This window comes from Eptatretus burgeri, chromosome 16 (assembly GCF_056783735.1).
Source record: "Eptatretus burgeri isolate ZD-2024b chromosome 16, Ebu_testis_v1, whole genome shotgun sequence".
Classification (NCBI taxonomy): Eukaryota; Metazoa; Chordata; class Myxini; order Myxiniformes; family Myxinidae; genus Eptatretus; species Eptatretus burgeri.
This window is the reverse complement of record NC_140976.1, coordinates 41675008-41695437: the sequence shown is the minus strand read 5'-3', so window position 1 is coordinate 41695437 and position 20430 is coordinate 41675008. Positions and strand designations below refer to the sequence as shown.

General features: G+C 42.8%; 1 protein-coding gene across 1 annotated transcript; it reads right to left on the bottom strand.

The window, feature by feature from the left end:
• Window positions 1-4: 4 nt before the first annotated feature.
• Window positions 5-19644, bottom strand: NUS1 (NUS1 dehydrodolichyl diphosphate synthase subunit). Its single transcript, XM_085858879.1, has 6 exons — window positions 19056-19644; window positions 15092-15276; window positions 11555-11680; window positions 11001-11150; window positions 978-1080; window positions 5-666 (listed from the first exon to the last, which is right to left on the bottom strand). Exons 1-6 carry the CDS (start codon window positions 19154-19156, stop codon window positions 585-587), a joined length of 747 nt encoding a protein of 248 aa, XP_085715005.1. The 5' UTR covers window positions 19157-19644; the 3' UTR covers window positions 5-584.
• Window positions 19645-20430: the final 786 nt, after the last annotated feature.

The window sequence follows — 20430 nt, the reverse complement described above, 5'->3', positions numbered from 1 at the left end:
GACGTTTTCCATCAAAATCAGATCTTTATTCATTTCCTTTGTCGTATCAGATCAACTTAATTTATTTATTTCTCAACCCCAACAAACCTCAAAAGAAGAAGAAAATAGATTTGGGCAACACCCAAAATCTCCAAGGGACATCTCACGTCTTGCTTTAAAATATCCTTTTCACATAGCTCTTCTCCAAATAAACATCAGGGCAAAGACGTATGACAGAGAATCGGATGTGGGGGAGGGGGCATTCCCCATAGTGTCCAGCCCCTTGCCATTTGCTCGAAACACATCTTAAACCCACCAAAAAAGGGTGAGCTCACAGCCGCCGGCAAAGCAATCGGAAGGACGTCCGGTACCAAAGGAGGCATTATGACAAAATCACCGAGATTGCACACAAGACCATGAGACCGGCTACTATCACTCCGACGAATGCCCAGAAAACCCGGAATAGTTCGCAGCTCGGTTTGGCCAGTGCCCCGTCCCTTGTGTGAACAGTTGGGGGTGGCCCGGTTTCCGGACAATGGGGTTTAACGGAGCTTGGCTCAGTTATCCCAGCATCTTGGCCATCCTGTCGTTCCCTTCTTTAGGTGTCATTTCCCAAATCGGGGCTGGCAGGCGGCGAACGTGTGCAGAGCTTCCAGGAAGTTGCTGTATGTGATGCTGTGCATCGGTCTGGAAGGCAGGACAAGGGAGTGGAAGCACAGCTTGGATCAAGAAACAGGAAATGGCAAGCAAGTACCGAACATCGATTACAAAATTTGATGCTGACCATCACATTAAGCCTGCCGAGAAGGTGTGATGACGTATATTGATGCTTCTGTAATCACTCAAGGGCACCCAATTGAGATAGATCCCATGCTATGCGAATTACACGTCCCACACGAAGGCTTTCACCAGAATGCAAAAAAAGAAAAAGAAAAATATATCAAACCACTTGAACGAAACCGATCCAGTAGACAGACTCATATTTATCCCCAGCTCACATAATCTCTGAAAGTCGCAGATGCCAAGGTAGATATCCCAAGGTACTTTGCACAGGACCCAGTCTCAACACCAGGTCTGGATCTGGGAAGCCTGGGAGAGAGGCTAGGGGTTGTGGAATAGCAGAATGTGTCGAAGGTGGAATGAGGTGAGTAGGGAATAAACAAGGACAAGGTCACAATGAATCAGTAAATGACGAACTCGCATTTCTAGCATTCCCAGCTGGTAATAAATGCCTCCACACCCATCTCAGTCAGTTTCCATGGGTTCAGAAAACTTACAACTGCCCTGCCTTGGTGTTTCCAAAGACCCCAAAATCCTGGCTCAAACCGAGAGGATTCATTCTCACGAGAAAACAACCAGGTAACACACTCCTCACCTGTTGCAGGTCTCACCAAACCAATACAATCTGCAGTTTCAAAACTCTTCACACAAGTGAATAAATAAATAAATAAATAACGAGTTATCCTACGGATGTGTGACCCGAGACTCAATCATCCAAACAAACAAGTACAGCTTCGTCTTCTGGCCAAACTACATCTAATGCATTTAATAAAGGATTAGACACCCACTCTGTAAGACTTGTGAGGGAACATGAACAACAAACAATTTTTTTTTTTTCATGTTGGTGTCAAATCCGAACGACATTGACCCACTACCCCCCACACCCGACCAAAAAAGGTGTCAATGTAGGGAATGAGACATTCATGAGAGAAACCTGAACCTCACCAACGAATCAAAATGTAAATTCACAAAAGGAGGTGAGGCTTATAATCATAGTTTTATTCAGGGCTAACTGTTAAAACTATAAGGCAAATGTATGCAATAAAAAAATGCACAATTAAACTTCCTTTGTTCAAAAGATCAATGGTGGTTAGAGGTTTCTAAAACTGCCAAGAGTTTAAGAGGATTTCAAATAGAGCAGATAAATATGGCAACATTCCCCCAACTGCACCCCCCCCCCCGCACTCTCTCCTCCAATCTCATCAAGGAAGTAAGAATAGATTGTGGGTTTCTTATTGATTCTCACCAACCCTTACCCTTTATCAACCAAATGGGTAGTTATCGATGGCCTTGCGTTATTGAAACTTTTTTAACAATAAAACCCACTTCCAGCATTTTTTTCTCACAAGTACGACAATTGAACTTTTCCTTAGAGCTTGGATGAGGCCAACGTGATCCAACGAGCATGGGGTTTCAAAGTGAGCCAAACGTGCAAAGCAAGCATTTCCCAACACATAACAACACGTATTATTTCAAGCTTTATGATCGAACATGTCTGGAAAGACAAAGACGTCACAATAAAGCCCAGAGGAGGCTGGTGAATGCTCTGGCATTTCCAGATGAAATGTATGGACAAGAAAGTCATGGACAGTGAAAAGTAAATTTTAAAAAAGGAAGAAGATTGAGAGTTTTGACTATAGTGTTGGAGACTAATGTTATAAATTCCATGGACTGCAAGAAGAACGAGAACGGTACCTCTCGGCAGAGCGCATACCGCCGACAGGCTGAACAGGTGACGTTTTGTTCCCCCCATTGATAGGCCAGATCTGGATCCGCGCCGGAACCAAAATCTAATCAGTTTGCTCTTGTCAACTAACCAGCTCATCCAAGTTTTGTCATAATCCATCCACAACTTTTTGAGATATCATGCTATATATATCATTTTTGGCCCCATCTTTCAATGGTGAAGAATCCTTTTAAAATTCTAGAATCCGGATCTTCAACAAAATCTAATCAATTCGTCCTTTTCACACACCCAGCCTCTCCACCAAATTTTGTCCGAATCCATCCATAACTTTTTGAGATATCCTGCTCACAGACAGACAAACAGGGGTGAAAACATTTACCTCCGTCCACCTTCGGTGGTGGAGGTAACAAGCAAATCAGTGCTCGAAGAAATTGGACAACCATGCGCATGAGAAGCGCTGATGCTAAAACAAACTGTCATACTTTACATCCTGCATGCAGAAAACAAAAGTCTGGAGAAGTCAACAATGCTGGTTGACTTGTTATGGATGAGGAAGAAGAGGAAGAGGTTGACCTAGTATGCTTTCAATGGATGGGGTAAAGGCTGCACCGAGCTGTCTCTGCGAGGCCTTCAGGAAGCAATGCAGGATAAGGATGTTTGGAGAAATCTGATCATGAATCTCACCAGAGGTCGGCCACGACTCGGCGGAAATAGATAATCGAACATCATATCAGAGCTCACTTCTGAACTATACTTCACAATTCACCAAGGGATAAACACAGCAAGAACTTTCTTTTCATTGTTTTTAACGAAGTCATCTGACATTTTTTTGAAAATGAATGTGCCGTGATACTAAAGAGTATGGTAAATAGAATGTAACTAGATCTTTGCACCAACCGAAACTCTCCCCATGACACTTTTATTAATCTTCTGTCCGACAGCATGGTGTGGAGGTCTCTCCGAGTTACCTCTCTGAGTCATCTCATCTGGATTCGGTTTCTGACCTGACAATCAAGTGTACGATCGGTGCTTCAAATGCAGGATGCTGCATCACAAAGTGTGCTGTCCTTCAGATGGACATTAAGCCGGGTGTCCCCACTGTCCCGTCTGCTAGCGTTAGATAGATGTTAAATGTATTTTTATGAGGAGGAGAGGTATCGCCAGCACTATTTAATGATGTAAAACCAGCAGCCATGTGCTTCCCATGGATTTAATTTATTTGCCTGCTCATCTCAGGATGCAAAACTTTTTAAGTCACAAGGATGGAGTGACACGATGATGACGAAATGTGCCTTTTGGATCTTCCACAACCCCAGCAAGCACCACCACCTGTACAGTACCAAAACAGCAGTTAGTAGAGCTCTCATGTCTTCAGCAAGAAGAGCAACCCATGTCGGTTTCAAGTCAATGTTGGCTTCACCTGCTCTACATGTTAAACCAAATTTTTAAAAAGCTCTTCTAAGAACCTCAATCTGTCAAAAATAAATAAAATGTGCGAATCAACGCGACTCCGAATGGATTTTTTTTGTTCATCTAAAAGTCCGAAGAGTATCATTTTGTAGTGAGTCAATCATACAAGCAACATAGTGTTATTCAATGTACTGGGGCTTCCTGAATCCATGCGGATTTTTTTATTTTTATTTTTATCTTCACATACTGTATTAAAATAACCAACATCAGGGGAAAAAAATAAACAATTAAAAAAGTAAAGTAGAGGATGATGATAAGCCTGGTGTTGGCTGAACGGCAAAGGTGGCTGGCTTAAGATCTTGAGTTCTTAAGATACAGCCACAGGCTGTATACAAATAATTAAATAAAATAACGATGATGATGATGAAACGTCACTTGGTATTTATTTATGCCTTCTTCCACACCACACAAGGCTTCCTTTACGAATGCTTGCACATACAGATAAAAAGTATATACGATTGGGAAGAGCCGGTTGATGATCCCTGGTGCGGAGTCACCAGCCACTCTTATTACAGGTGTCTGACCACCCAGGTACCTCTGCCTATTGATTTGCCATCCCTCAGGTCAACTCCAACCAATGTGTTCCATTTCAATCGATCGAAAAGCCTTTTCGTGATAAACAAACAAACAAACAAACATCTAATTACCAAACCCCAAACAGGGCCCGCTGGAAATTTTTACAAAATCGGATCGTCTCTCTGGAACCCGTTCCTCCCTCATCCCCACCAAAAATTGATCTTCTCAGAAATGGTTAACGACCCAATTGTCCGAGTCAAAACCTATAACATGATTTGTGATACCCATGCATCACACCGATTGTCTGACAATCGCCGCAAACTTTGGCATTTGCTTTTTTTTTTTAATTCAATGCTTTACTCAATTGGTGTAAATACAGCTTTCATTCATTGCTCAGGACATTGCCCCTTCTCTTACATCATCGTACCAATTCACATTATTTCATCAACGGCCTTATCACCTCATTTATTGATCAAGTCTGATGGGACGTTATCCAATTCTCAACTCATTGTGAATTTAATTCCACTCTTTATCAGATCTGGACCAAAATCAAACAATTCCAGGACAGACTCCTTCCATCCCTTTTTTATTCCTTCTGACTCCGTCAAAAGCTCCCCTTCTTTATTCGCAATCGGATAGCAACACCTCCCTTTCCTTTTAATTTACAACTCTCACTTTTTCATGCACAAGTTCGGCCTACCACATCCTTCTAAAGGCCATCAAGTCTTCACACTGACCGTCCCCCCAGTCTGATCTTGCTTTGCTTGCAATTGTTCTCAATTCGTCATTCACAGACTCGGTGGTGTAATGGGTAAAGTGTCCACTCCGAGTCTGGGTGGTCGGCGGTTCAAACCTCGGCCAAACCATACAAACACTTCAAATATGGAACGTGCTCATTCCTTGCTTGACGCTCATCAATTAAAAGGATGAGAACATTGACAATTCTCACAGGTTCACAATTGGTATCCGTGGGGAGGAGGAGATTCCTCGATAGGAAATGCCCCACTGAGTGCGGTGAGAAAGGTAGCACCATTGTTGTGACGTCGGTGGTACCAAGAGTGCACCAGGAAGTGATGGCACTTCCCCCAAGCTCAGTGGCAGTGTTCGTTTCATCTAACAGTCCTGTGTTGTGTCTTGTGCATTTGTCTGTATGTCCATGTGTGGCAGCTCCACAATGAGCTTTTTATCCTGTAAATAAATAAAATAACAAGGGCACTCGGTAGAGCAAATACCTCTGCCACGTAATGCCTGATCCACGAGAACATATCGGGCCCATTACTTTCTTGAAATATTATGCTGCACAGTACGACATCGTTTTTAGCCCTATCTCTCAATGGTGAAGAATCACTTTAAGAATTAAATAATTATTGTATCCAGATCCAGATTCGGATCTTCACCAAAATTGAAACAGTTCGTCCTGGTCACACACCCAACATGTCCACAATATTTCATCTGGATCCGTCCACAACTTTTTGAGATATCTTTCACACAAACAAACAGAGAGACAAGCCGGTAGGCGACAAGGGATCCGCTAGGATCGAAGCGCTGGATACAATGCTTTTCATTCTGACTGATCCACCGACGAAGATTCATTGCCAAGACGTATTGGTTCACATACAATTGTTCCTCTGCCTGGCAAGATTTTTCCTATTGCGTATTTTGCCAACTGGCACTCCTCATAGAAAATGACAGTGCATAGACACCCTATTTTTGAAGGACTCCCATTTGAAAAATAATCGGTTTGCTGGTTTGTGCTGTGGAGCTTCGCGTTGCAGACACATATACACACACAAACACACAAACACACAAACACACAAACACACAAACACACAAACACACACACACACACACACACACACACACACACACAAACTTCTCTCAATGCTCTTGTTTGACCACACCTCCTGAGCCACACAATATTTTTCATAAGCAACACCCACTTTCCTACGCCACTCCCACTTTCCCTAAGCTCCGCCCACTTTCCTAAGCCCCTCATAAAAAATGACGGTAAATAGACACCCGATTTTTGAAGGACTACCATTTGAAAAATAAAACGTCAATCAAAAATCGGCTCGAGTAAAATTTTCTAAATATCTCGAAGTGTTTAATTCCGAAGTCTCGTTTCTCTACATTCAAAACTGAAGGACAAGTATTGAAAATACTGTACGCGGTTTTTCGGCCGTTGCACAGCAACGTGGTTGCTGTGCAGTGGTTGCTGCCCCAGCTACCTTTTTGGTTGGTTGCTAGGCAACGAAATTCAAACGCGCACATTCCCAGACCATATGGCACCTGTTGGCAAAGTTTCATCGACATCGGTTCGCTGGTTCGTGATGTGGAGCCTCGCGTTACAGACACACATACACACACACAGACAGACAGACAGACGGAAAACCCGACAATAAGGGATATCTAGCATATATAGCGAATCCAACAAACAAACACAGACAGACAGAAAGGGGTTAAAACACAACATCCTTCACCTTCGGTGGCGGAGGTAATAAATTCTGGACTTTGCACAGGCTTCTTCAGAATTCTTTAACATTTTCTATTACCTATTCGTTCGTTTTCTCGAACATTTCATCAGTAACCCAAGGTAACTAGAGCCGTGCTTCTCAACCGGTGGCCCGCGAGGTCGGCAAAAAAGAAAAGAAAAGAAGAAGTATATAAAAAGGGGTCTGATCTTCCAGTGCAAGACTTGCACGACACAGCTGGAATTCAGCTAGGTCTGTTTGCACTTCCGTCTTTCCGAAACTGTCTAGCGAGCGCACGCGCGAGAGAGATAGATCGAGTCATTTTGTGCTTACGTACGTCATGTTTATGCAGTGGTGGTTTACGCACGTTCGATCTACATGTAACTGTGATGTGAACGTACTATATCCGTGTGTATGTGTGTATTGTGCATATATATGTGATGTGTGTATGCATGTGCGTGCATTGTACTTAGTTCATGCGTTGACAAACTTGAAATTTTTGTAAACTTTTCAACTTTCGCGGATAATTTCTTGAACCTAAAATGGATCGATTTTTGAAACGAAAGTGTGATGGAGAAGACAAATCTGCTACGGAAAAATCTCGAAAGGTTGTGGTGAGGAAATATGACCCCGATGACATTAAATATGGAATCACGATGGCAGGCAGTGATTTTGAACCACCAAAAGATTACATTAAATATGGAATCACGATGGCAGGCAGTGATGTTGAACCACGCGGGCCACCAAACGCACAGTGCGTTGAATGTGCTGAAATCCTGTCAAACGAGGCGCTTAAACCGTCAAAGCTTCAGAGACACTTAAACACAAGACACCCGAATAGTGCAGGTAAGCCAAAGGAATATTTTGAGAGGAAAAGGGCTGGACTTCAGGCACAGCAGAAAGTGATTGCAACATTTACAACTAAGTCAAAATCAGCATTGAAAGCCAGCTACATGGTTGCTGCTCGTGTTGCTGGTAGCAAGAAAGCTTTCACAATCGCAGAGGAGCTTATTTTACCCAGTGCTGTTGATGTGTCGAGAAATTCTTGGAGAGGCATCTCCAACCAAACTTCAGTCAGTATCACTCTCTAATGATACGGTGATGAGAAGAATTGTTGAAATGAGTGATGACATTGAATGCCAACTGGTGGAAAAAATAAAGGCCAGTCCGTATTTTTCCATTCAGTTAGATGAATCCACTGACATTAGCAATAATGCTTTATTGCTAGTTTTCGTGAGGTACTGCGGGGACAGTGATGTTCATGAGGATCTACTGTTTTGCAAAGACCTTCCCACAAAAACAGCTGCAGATGATGTAATGCTCTGCCTTGACAAATACTTCACTGACAAGAGTATTGATTGGAAGAACTGAATAGGTGTGTATACAGATGGTGCTGCATCAATGGCAGGAGTCCATCGTGGTGTTGTAAAACAGATCCAACAGAGGGTGCCAGATGCCAAGAAGACCCACTGCTGCTTGCATAGAGAAAATCTGGCAACAAAGCAGATGTCACCAGAACTGAATGAAAATCATTAATGTAGCTGTTAAAACTGTGAACTTCATCAAGAAGAGTACACTCAACTCAAGGTGTTTTGCTGCACTGTGTGAAAGACTTGATACTGATCACTTGCAGCTTCTGTACCACAGTGAGGTGAAGTGGCTTTCAAGAGGACGTATGCTTAATCGCCTCTTTGAACTGAGACATGAAGTCCACATGTTCCTTGAAGAGAAACACTCACCACCAGCTGATCATTACAGTAATGATAACTTTTGTGCCAAATTGGCTTACCTGTCAGATGTGTTTGACCAGTTAAATCAGCTCAACATATCAATGCAAGGTAGGAACAGTTCAGTGTTCTTGGTTGCTGACAAAATTGAAGGCTTCAAGAAAAAGCTTGTTCTTTGGAACAGAAAAGTGAAGGATGGACGACTTGAGAAGTTTCCACTTCTGAAGTGAAACTTTGGAATCCACTCCTCATACATACATATCTGGGCTGATAATCCAGCATTTGACCGAGTTATCACAAAAGTTTGCAGACTACTTTCCAGAGGACCCAAGGCAAGGAAACCTTTGGATTTTGAACCCTTTCTCAGTGGATCCTGCTTCAGAAGATGTGGCCTTGTCCGTTGTCCTTGAAAATGAACTGATGGAACTTTCTGCAGACAGTAATCTGAAGCTTCAGCATGCACAAGTAGACCTTCCTTCATTCTGGATATTGGCAAGCAGTGAATACACTTCTTTGTCAAAGCGTGCCATCAGATTTCTTTTACCATTCACCACAACCTATCTCTGTGAATCGGGCTGCTCGACTGTAACTGTGACAAAATCAAAAGCACAAAATAGTCTAAAAACGGACACTCTGAATGCCACTTTGGGTGTGAGCCTGTCCCCAAAAAACCATGACTTGACCATCTTATTTCCAAGAAGCAAGCTCAAGTGTCTCATTAAAGGTAAGCAGAATGATTTGTTTTGGCATTAGGTTTTATTGCCATTTTTCTCATTACGATTCTGTATGATGGGCCTCGAAAATTTCCTCAGAGCCAGAGTGGGCCTCGAGTTGAAAAAGGTTGAGAAGCACTGTACTAGAGCGAGGCAATATTGCAGATTTTCATATTCCATCACTCATTTACACGAACCGTCCCTATACTAGTCCCGATTTTCAACTCCTTCAACAAAATCCTTCCCTATTTGTCCATAAGTAATTGAAGTTCCACTTTTTTCTTATTATTATTCTTTAAACTTTTTTTTTTTTTTAATCAAGCCTCCCAATCGACGTAACCAACTTGCAGTAATATCTGGTTCTGCATCAGTACAGCTTTGTGCAGTCTTAACCCTTCCTATATATTGGGTTCATTAGATTACTGTTCAATGGATATCACTCCGTGACACCTGGTTCCGTCCACATATGGCTTTGTCGCTTGTCCTGCTTGAACGAAATGTTTTCAAACAATTTCTCTCCTCTTCCATTTCTCATACTGAGATAATAGCCACCAACTTCTTGCCCTTCTCTACCTCCACTTTCCACTGCATTCTGATCACCCATAACGTTTTTGATCCTTGGTGACATCTATCTATTAGTTATTGTCATTGATCATACATGCAGTCAACTTCTTCCTCACTGTAATCCGATGTGCACATGCATACCTGTGCAATTATTACAACTACAGTTTCAGCTCTTTATCTAACAAGTAATAACACATAATTCTGCCTTTCAACCTTTTTGACATTTAGCAAACCAATTCAAAAAGCAACATAACACTGGGCACTGACCGATGCTGACATTAGCCAGATTTTCTTGTCCTCAAGCACAGATTACTCCAACTCCATCACTCATAAAATCACCACCTCCTTCCATCTCACCTCGCATTACCCAGGACATAAATTCTGGTCTCTAGATTTTCTCAAGCTTTCCAAGTCTCAACATTATTTTTACATTCAATATTCTGATCATGAACAGCATCTTTTGCATCTCCTTGGAAGGTTTCAAAAGTTGAGGACCTGAGGAGACCTTTCTTCCTACCCTGCCGAATGCGGCACCCCAACCCTGAGATGGTGGGGTACCATTTACATAGGTTAAAAAAAGAATTACTTGTCCATATCTAACGTAACCGAGTCAGAAAAATGAGGTAAGATAGTCGATTTCTCATTTCCTTCGCCAAACAGTAATAGACCAACTAGTGGGGTTACAGGCTGTGCCTATCAAGCAGAGTCCTTTGAGTCCTTCGTTTGCCAGACTTTTCATCATGCTGTTGTCATGCTGAAAGTCACTCCACCATGCCTGGCAAGTTGTTGCTGACCCAGCATCTGCCTGTGACCTTAGGCTTGGACACATACAGGTCTACCATTATGGGCAAGAACTGACCCGAAACCGGTGGATGGAAGGGGTGCTCAACTCGCTATCGTATGTCACGTACTGACAATTTCGGACAGATATTGACGTTACCCATTCCCCAAAACCATGACTAGAAGCTACAAATGATCATCATCATCACTCATCACTATCATTAACATCATCATCTGGACAAAGACAATCTGCTGGGTTAAGTAGTCAAAGATGAGGCAGTGAGTCGAGCGAGTGAAACGCCACATTCATCACCTTGTAACGATGTTTCTAATTGGTCAACTTGCAGGTCACAGGCCCATTGCTGTTGCTTAGCAACCTTGTGGCAGAAACTCTTCGCCACGGCAGTCAAGCAGGCCCGTCCATAGCCAGGAGAAACCAGCGCCACAGCTGTTCCTCCTGTGTCTGCAGCAATTCCAGAAGAAAAACAGTTAAAATGCATCAATGGAGCTTTGTGATCCATAAAACAAACAGCAATGTTATCAACGTTTCAGCACAAAAGTGGTCAAAAGTTCAAATTTCACATCATTTGGAAATAGCAAATACACCTTACAAAACCAAACAATATCTGAGGTGTGTGTGTGTGTGTGTGTGTGTGTGTGTGTGTGTGTGTGTGTGTGTGTGTGTGTGTGTGTGTGTGTGTGTGTGTGTGTGTGTGTGTGTGTGTGTGTGTGTGTGTGTGTGTGTGTGTGTGTGTGTGTGTGTCATGGAGCATGACGTTAAAATTACCACTAAAAAATGTTTCAATGTTTCTAATCCTTTCAATTTTTCTAAATATCTCATATGCAGGCTTCGTGGGAGCCACTCACATTTTTGACTGCTGGTTTTCCATCTGCTGTCAACAATCTCGAGCGGAAACTTGGACCAATCGGCTTGAAGGATTTCCTTGTGACGTCGCACAATTTCATCCAATAACGTAACACCTCCTAAAGTTCCTGATGGATGGCAAAGAATACATACAAGTGCAATGCAAGAATAAAGAAAACGTTAGAAATATTTTCACACACTCAATGACCTCTGCCAAGATGCCAAAGCCTTTCCAAGGCTTTCATTTGCAACACTGGTTCCGACAGAATGATGCAGATGTATTGCACTTATATTTGAGGTATCTAGCCCGACTACAAAGCTTGGTTCAATTGCCGACCCAACTACAAACAGTACTTCGCAGGCAAGGCACTGCAGCACAAAGTATGCTATCCCTCGGACGGACTGGACATCCCGTCTACTAACATTAAAGATCCCACAGTGTCTTTAACGAAGAGTATGAGGGTTATTGTCCTCACCCTGGAACAAATTACAAATTCCTATACCTGCAGTGGTGCCTCAGGCCTGGCCAGCAGGTTCATGAAGAACAGGCCACAAACGTTCACCGACTGAGCCCACAATAAGGGGGGCAACAATTGATCGTGGAGCCAGTGGCAACCCTGAAAATGTTGCTTTTTCCATACCACGAATGCTCCTTTTAGATGCACGAGGTGTGACTACCCCTCACTTCACTGACGGGTGTAATCAAAAGGCATATTGCATGTCTATTTGTAAGTGTCAATAAGGATGTAAAATGAAAAAAGTGATATATTATAGCACATAGTTGTTGCTGCTGTCATCATGGCTGGGGTTGTTATTTGTGTGCTCTTTCCATGTACTATACACATTTTTCTATTGTTTCAAGAAGTACTACTACATATAATTTAGTGTGCTCCTTCCGTTTCTTTCTCAAGGATAACTGCTGTCGTGGAAATAACCGCAACATGAAGCTCCCATTCATACTACTTCTTCAATCCCCAAAATGCAGGTTATAAAAGAGGCATCCTTGTGATTAAATCATGAAACGGACGTGAATTTTTGTTCCAAGTAAATCAATCGTTAGCTTTCCGACAGTACCATTTCCATTATTCGACGAGAGGACGACGAGGCGACAGTGACACACACACCTCCTTTTAGTAATAATAATTTCCGAAGATAAACAAGCAATATTAAAAACAAGGACAAATGTGTCCAAGAGCCGCGTCCTAAAGGCAATAACAACAACTTCCGATATTTCGTCACGTGCCTTGATGGAGCCAATAGCGAGACCCATCATGGAGGCTCCTGTTCTTGACGAGAAAATCGTGTATTTACGAAATTACAATACATTAAATGGAATAATCTTGAAATAGTAACGTGAACTTTTCGAAACTTTAAAGCAAATGTCCGAATATATTTAAAAGTTGATGATAGATTCTCTCAAAAGGCACCCTCAATGCGAGGATGTGTACAGGTGTTTAATATTTAAGGAGATCCGGATCCTGGAGATAAAAGAGCCGAGTCCTAAAGGTTTTGTCTGAAGAACAACAACGCAGAGCTCTCTTAGAGTCACGTTCGCTACGCAAGACACAGCTAAAAATATAGAATACAGTACTACCAACAACGTTTTATTGAGAAGAAGAACAAAGAAAACGAGAAAAAAAATATAGTAACTAGAAGGGCACTCGGTAGAGTGTATAGTGTATACCTCCTCCACGTAATGCCCGATCCACGAGAACATATCAGGCCCAAACAAAACATTTTTGAAATATGCTATACAGTACAATATCATTTTTGGCCCTATTTCTCAAAGGTGAAGAATAACTTTAAAAATTTTAAAATCATCAGATCCGGATCTAGATTCGAATCTTCACCAAAATCGAATCAATTCGTCCTTGTCACCCATCCAACCTGTCCACCAATTTTAATCCGGATCCGTCCACAACTTTTTGAGATATCGTGCTATATATCAGTTTCGCACTCTCTCTCAATGGTGAAGAATCACTTAAAAAATTATCAGATCCAGATCTTCACCAAAATCTAATCAGTTCATCCTTGTCACACACCGAACCCCTGCACCAAATTTCATCCTTATCCATCCACAACTTTTGAGATATCCTGCATACAAACAGACAGACAGGGGTGAAAACATAACCTCCTTCCACCTTCGGTGGCGGAGGTAATTAATACTAATAATATTAACAACAATAATAATAGTGGTATCATTTGGTAATAATAATCTATCTATAATTCCAGCAATCTCTGTGTGTGTGTGTGTGTGTGTGTGTGTGTGTGTGTGTGTGTGTGTGTGTGTGTGTGTGTGTGTGTGTGTGTGTGTGTGTGTGTGTGTGTGTGTGTGTGTGTGTGTGTGTGTGTGTGTGTGTGTGTGTGTGTGTGTGTGTGTGTGACCGCCGTTTCTCAACAACCATTAGTCCGATCTCATTGAAACTTGCCAGGTATATTGCTGGAGCCCTGTGGATGTGCCTTTTCAAGGTTTGATATTAATCGGACAAGTGGTTCCCAAGTTATGGCAATTTATTTACCAAACCAATGACAGGACGCGGTGCTATGGCATCACGATTGACATCACAAATCTTCTTTTTTTAATATCTTTTCTTTATTTTTTGCACGCATCACAACTGTCACAATTCTTCTTCTTCTTCGTGTGATATGACGTGACAATTGACGCTGGGGACCTGAGTGTGTGCCTTTTCAAGGTTTGATATCATTCTTCTTCATCCGTTTCAGCTGTTTTCCAAGTGTTTCCCAAGTTATGGCCATTTATGATATGGTTGGTCCGATATAATTGAAACATTGCCCCAATCCAGTCTTCGTTTACGAGAGCGAAGGAACGAAGTTGAGCGTCGTGCACGTGCAATGGAATCGGACGAAGCACGAGCTGCTCGCTTGACACGCGACGCTACGCACGTGACAAGGCGTTGTGCAGCTCAAACGGATGAAGAACGAACTGCTCGCTTGGCAGACAACACTGAACGCGAGGCAAGGCGTCGTGCAGCTGAAACGGATGAAGAACGAACTGCTCGCTTGGCAGGCCACACACGTACGGGCACGCACTAGTAATCATAATAATAAACATATAATCTCCACCCTGGCCCAAACACATCGAGGCTTGGTGAAAGGCAAGCTCACGTTCAAGCAGTTCAGCAAGCAGGTATGTTTCATGGCCATGAAGACCAATGAAAACTTGGTCCAATGGACCACTAGGCCCACGAATGGTTGAAAATATTTTGTTTGAACGCCATCATGCGAAACACAAGGATGATGATAGATTGATTACAAGAAGCACTAACTCGAATCATATGGGCAAGATCCCTCAACCAAGAATATAAACCCAAAAGTGGAACATGACAGATGCAAAGGGGTAACTGCGTATTTATATTAAAAACAGAATCTGCAGTCTTTGCATTATGTGTAGCACAAATCGATAAGATAACTTTCCTGAGCATGACAAGCTCTTGGGATGAATAAGCATGCTCCGCTTTCACAGCAATTATTCAAACTGGCATTTAAATCATCATGAAAGATACAGATCGAGCACTCACCGAGAGCATCGTAAACCGTTACGAAGGAAACACCGCCAGCTACACACCACACGACCAAGGTTGCCAACTCTCGAGGTGACACAGATGCTCGATTGCCCCTGGTCCCAGTCACTACCACTCCAATATGGGTTGGTCGACGAGGCAGAGTGAGAGTAGATCCTGGCAGGAATTTTTGGTTGCAGAAGCTGGAGAGGAGGAGGAGGAGGAAGAGGAGGAAGAGGAGGAGGAAGAGGAGGAGGAAGAGGAGGAGTAGGAGGCACTGAAAAACAAAATAAACAAATTTGTACAGCATGAACCCCGTCCCCAACCACCCCACAAACTTTTGTGAAGGCAGCTATGTCTTGCCTTGATGAACTGTGAGAAGGTGGTGATGTTTCAGTCAATCAATTGCCCAAAAAGTAAAACTACTCCATGTAATCCACAACTGGTTCTTCTTTCTTAAAACTATGATTACTGAGAAGGGGCATTCAGAATGCTTGCAGATTGGAAAGGCAGTGCAATACACTATCCAAAATTATTTCAAAGATTGTTTCACCATCAATTTGCTAGTTCGTCCAAGAAACTGGCAGTTTGCATTTGACATTCCAAAAGAGGAACCTCACATGGGTCATTCCATGTCAAATCATCAAAGAATCTGCCGTCATCTCTCAGATTTTTGTAAAACTTTGGGAACCAATTGGGACCCATGAAAAACGGCAAGAACTCAAATATTTTTGCTAACAGCCTCTTAATTAGTGAGATACAGACTAACGAACTTTGGACTAATTAGCACGACGTCGCAAATTCAAATGGCCATATCTCTAAAAGTATAACACCTAGAGAGCTGGTTTTGGTGTCATTTTAAAGGTATTTTCATGCCCTATGAATTTGTCTGGGCAACATTTTCCTACCTCCAACCACAAAAAAGTTATCACAAAATATAAACTTCAATCGTGAATCCCCAAAAAAATGTATCCTTCAAATTTCCTCAAATTCATCCCAGAGGTACCTTATGATGTCAAGAAGCTTCCACATAAGTTTTGTGATGGGCACTCCAATAGTTTCTGAGATATGAGCAATAATGTACATGTACGTATGGCATATAGGTTCGAAAATCAGCATTTGTAATGTATTATACAATCATTCTAACCAAGCCATGACAGGGAACACAGGGAACGACCATCAATTGCTTTGAAGTATCATATACTTTCATTTTCAACTGGGCCTGAGGGGAAGAAACAAGTGCTGCTGTTGCTGCATTGAAGAGGAAATTGAAAGCCTAAGTCAGGTTAGTGAACACTGTGTACTTGAACTCACTTATTGATTGTATAATACATTACAAATGCTGATTGTATAATACATTACAACCAGCTCTCTAGGTGTTATACTTTTAGAGATATGGCCATTTGAATTCGCCACGTCGTGCTAATTAGTCCAAAGTTCGTTAGTCTGTATCTCACTAATTAAGAGGCTGTTAGCAAAAATATTTGAGTTCTTGCCGTTTTTCATGGGTCCCAATTGGTTCCCAAAGTTTTACAAAAATCTGAGAGATGACGGCAGATTCTTTGATGATTTGACATGGAATGACCCACATACAACTCAATATGAGGAGTCGTTTTCAAAGGATGAGACAAGCAAAATGGGGACAGGCCTCAAACTTTAATCTACTTTGGGCCAAATAAAGTATTATTAAAAACGTCTTCTTTGTAACTTTCCTCACTGACCATTCGAAGCAAGAGCACCCGCTGGGTGTGTGAGCTGGGTGGTGTGATCATTCACCACACCACTCAGCTCTGTGTATTGGAGGAGCTAGGCCTTCGTCATGCTCGAGTTAGCGAGACAAATCATGCTCGATGCTTCATCATGATCATCATGCTAGAAAAGGTGATCCAGTTGATATTCTGTGCCTGGTTGAGCAAAGCATTTCATTTGGTATCACACGAACGGCTTCTCAGGTGGACGGACATTCTCACACATGAAGTTGGAGATGTTACCAATCCACTGCACAACTTTGGTCATGACCACACCTTGAGTAACATCTACGATACAAGACAAGATCGAGAAGGAAGAGACAGGCAACTCGCTTAATTCCAGAGCTGCTTCACCCATCCTACGTGCAAACGACTCGAGATACTGAACCTGCACTCATTGTACTGTAGACGTTGAAGAGGTGACATGATTAGTGCATGGGAAGCTCAGGGTTCCAATCAATGACGTTCTCACAAAGCAAACACAACCACAAGAGGACAGACACCATGTAAAATTGTTTAAGAGTCGGTCCAGACTGGAGCTGAGAAACAGGTTCTTCAGTCAGTCGTAAATTAATGGTGATGGACTTCCACACAACGTTGGACTCTCAGTGTGACTTCCTTCGAAGGTAGTATCGATCTGCAGTAGCGAAACCGGAGATTTCAGCCCTATAGTCCTTATAGTGCATGTACAGGTCAGTCGGTAAGTTGTATACAACCCAGATGTGCAGCCCGGGATGATCACAGGACTCGACGACCTCTCACTAACCTGATGTGACGTCACTTGATAATGGACGTAGTTAGGTTTTCATTTCCTATTCACGTGAAAAAAAAAACAAGTTGGGATAGACGAGGTTAGTTACAAGAAGCTTCTGGAACAATCTTCAAACTTGATATAATCATTCGCCCAAGGACATTATCATCACATCATTGAGAGACTCTCAACTGAGATGTGAAGCAATGAATGAATGACAGAACCGAACGTTTCTTTCTTTCTTTTTCAGTCTAATAAGCAAGCAAGGAAAGGCAAAACCATTTCAGGTGCGCGAAACGACCATATGGAGAGAGAGAGAGAGAGAGAGAGAGAGAGAGAGAGAGAGAGAGAGAGAGAGAGAGAGAGAGAGAGAGACACAGAGACACAGAGACACAGAGACACAGAGACACAGAGACACAGAGACTCAGAGACACAGAGACACAGAGACACAGAGACACAGAGACACAGAGAGTGTGACAGACACAGAGTCAGAGACAGACACAGAGACAGACACAGAGACAGAGAGAGAGACAGACACAGAGACAGAGACAGACACAGAGACAGACACAGAGACGGAGAGAGAGACAGACACAGAGACAGAGTGAGACAGACACAGAGACACAGAGACACAGAGTGAGACAGACACAGAGACAGAGAGTGAGACAGACACAGACACAGAGACAGAGAGTGAGACAGACACAGACACAGAGACAGAGAGTGAGACAGACACAGACACAGAGACAGAGAGTGAGACAGACACAGACACAGAGACAGAGAGTGAGACAGACACAGACACAGAGACAGAGAGTGAGACAGACACAGACACAGAGACAGAGAGTGAGACAGACACAGACACAGAGACAGAGAGTGAGACAGACACAGACACAGAGACAGAGAGTGAGACAGACACAGACACAGAGACAGAGAGTGAGACAGACACAGACACAGACACAGAGACAGAGAGTGAGACAGACACAGACACAGAGACAGAGAGTGAGACAGACACAGACACAGAGACAGAGAGTGAGACAGACACAGACACAGAGACAGAGAGTGAGAGAGTGAGAGAGTGAGAGAGTGAGAGAGTGAGTGAGTGAGTGAGACAGACACAGACACAGAGACAGAGAGTGAGACAGACACAGAGAGTGAGACAGACACAGACACAGAGACAGAGAGTGAGACAGACACAGAGACAGAGAGTGAGACAGACACAGAGAGTGAGACAGACACAGAGACAGAGAGTGAGACAGACACAGACAGAGAGTGAGACAGACACAGACACAGAGACACAGACAGAGAGTGAGACAGACACAGACACAGAGACACAGACAGAGAGTGAGACAGACACAGACACAGACACAGACAGAGAGTGAGACAGACACAGACAGAGTGAGTGAGTGAGTGAGTGAGTGAGTGAGTGAGTGAGTGAGTGAGAGCTGTGAGTGATGGATATGAGTAGTCACGTGAGGGGTGGGAGAGTTACGTGGTGAAAGCCGACAGGCGGAACCGCCAAAACCACGAACACACGGCCAGGAGCAGGCGGACCAGGGACAGTAGGAAGAGCTGGGCAGCTCGCAGCCACATCCTGGACTCGCTCACCGACTCATTTTCACCGATACCAATCTCGCTTTTTACCTCACGCGAGTTGACTTAGCAATACCAAAGGCCGCGCCGTGTTGCAATATTCTCGCGATATTTCGTCCACATTCGTCTATCTCGCGAGACTTCCTTTCTGTTGAGGCGTTCGTGGTGAATGGAACTCTTCTTCATCTCACACTTCGTTTCTCTTTTTAATTTCCTAAAACGCCTGTCACGTGGCCACACACGGATTTCCTTTAAAATTAATAAAACGAAAAATTCCAACTTCAAGTTATAACATATATCGATTTAATTTTTTTTTATTATAAAAAAATACATCTTCAGTTTGCTCTCAAGCGCTTCAAGTTAATTTTGCTTTTGTTGTAGGTTTTTTGAAAAACAACAATCCTTTCAAAACTTTACCATATCGAGTGACTCATTCTCCTTTATACACTGCTCAGCCCGAATCAAGTGCAATGTGAGGAGAAATCGAACATCTACCTCAGTCATTCGTAAAAAAAAAATGGCGAATCTCTCTCTCTCAACGTCCTCTCCCTCATCAATTCCCTTTATCCTCCCGCTCCTCCTCATTCTTATTGTAATCGTCCACCTCAGCCTCCCATCGTCCTCTCCCTCATTTTCATCCTCTTCCACCACGTATTCATCCTCACATCCCTAGTTATCCTCCCGATCACGTCGTATCCCTTCAGGGTCGTACACAAAATACGTCACGCTTTGGGAGGTGGCTGGGTGTTTCCCGGAGTCACGTGACCTGGTGTCCAACAGTCACGTGACACCATGACGCAACAATACCCATTGTGAAAGGGAGGGAGGGGGTCGTTTGTTAGTGCAAATCGCGGAGCCAATATAGATATAGTGACGACCTGCAGGCTGCAAATTGTTGATTGCATTTTCTCTTTGCTGTCTGGGGTGCATTCTGAGCATTTAATTAATTAATCAGACCGCCTTGTCGGTTTCTTTTCTTCTTTTTTATCTCCTTGTGGAGGATCTCTTAGTCTTTCTCACGTTGTTGTTCTTCATCTTCTTCTTGTGGACTTTTTTTGTTTCACAACCTACAGTTTTCATCAAAACTTCCTGAAACTTGGCATATATATGTGAAAATACCCTGCGCAGACAGTAATAATCTCCGATTTTGAAAATTCTTCCTAGAAAAAAAGTTATGACGTCAAAATATCTCCGCGAATGGAAATCGCTGAAAAAATATCTCTGAAAACTAGGCAAGCTTTTTGAATTCTGTTTACGGGAATCGAACAGGGCAT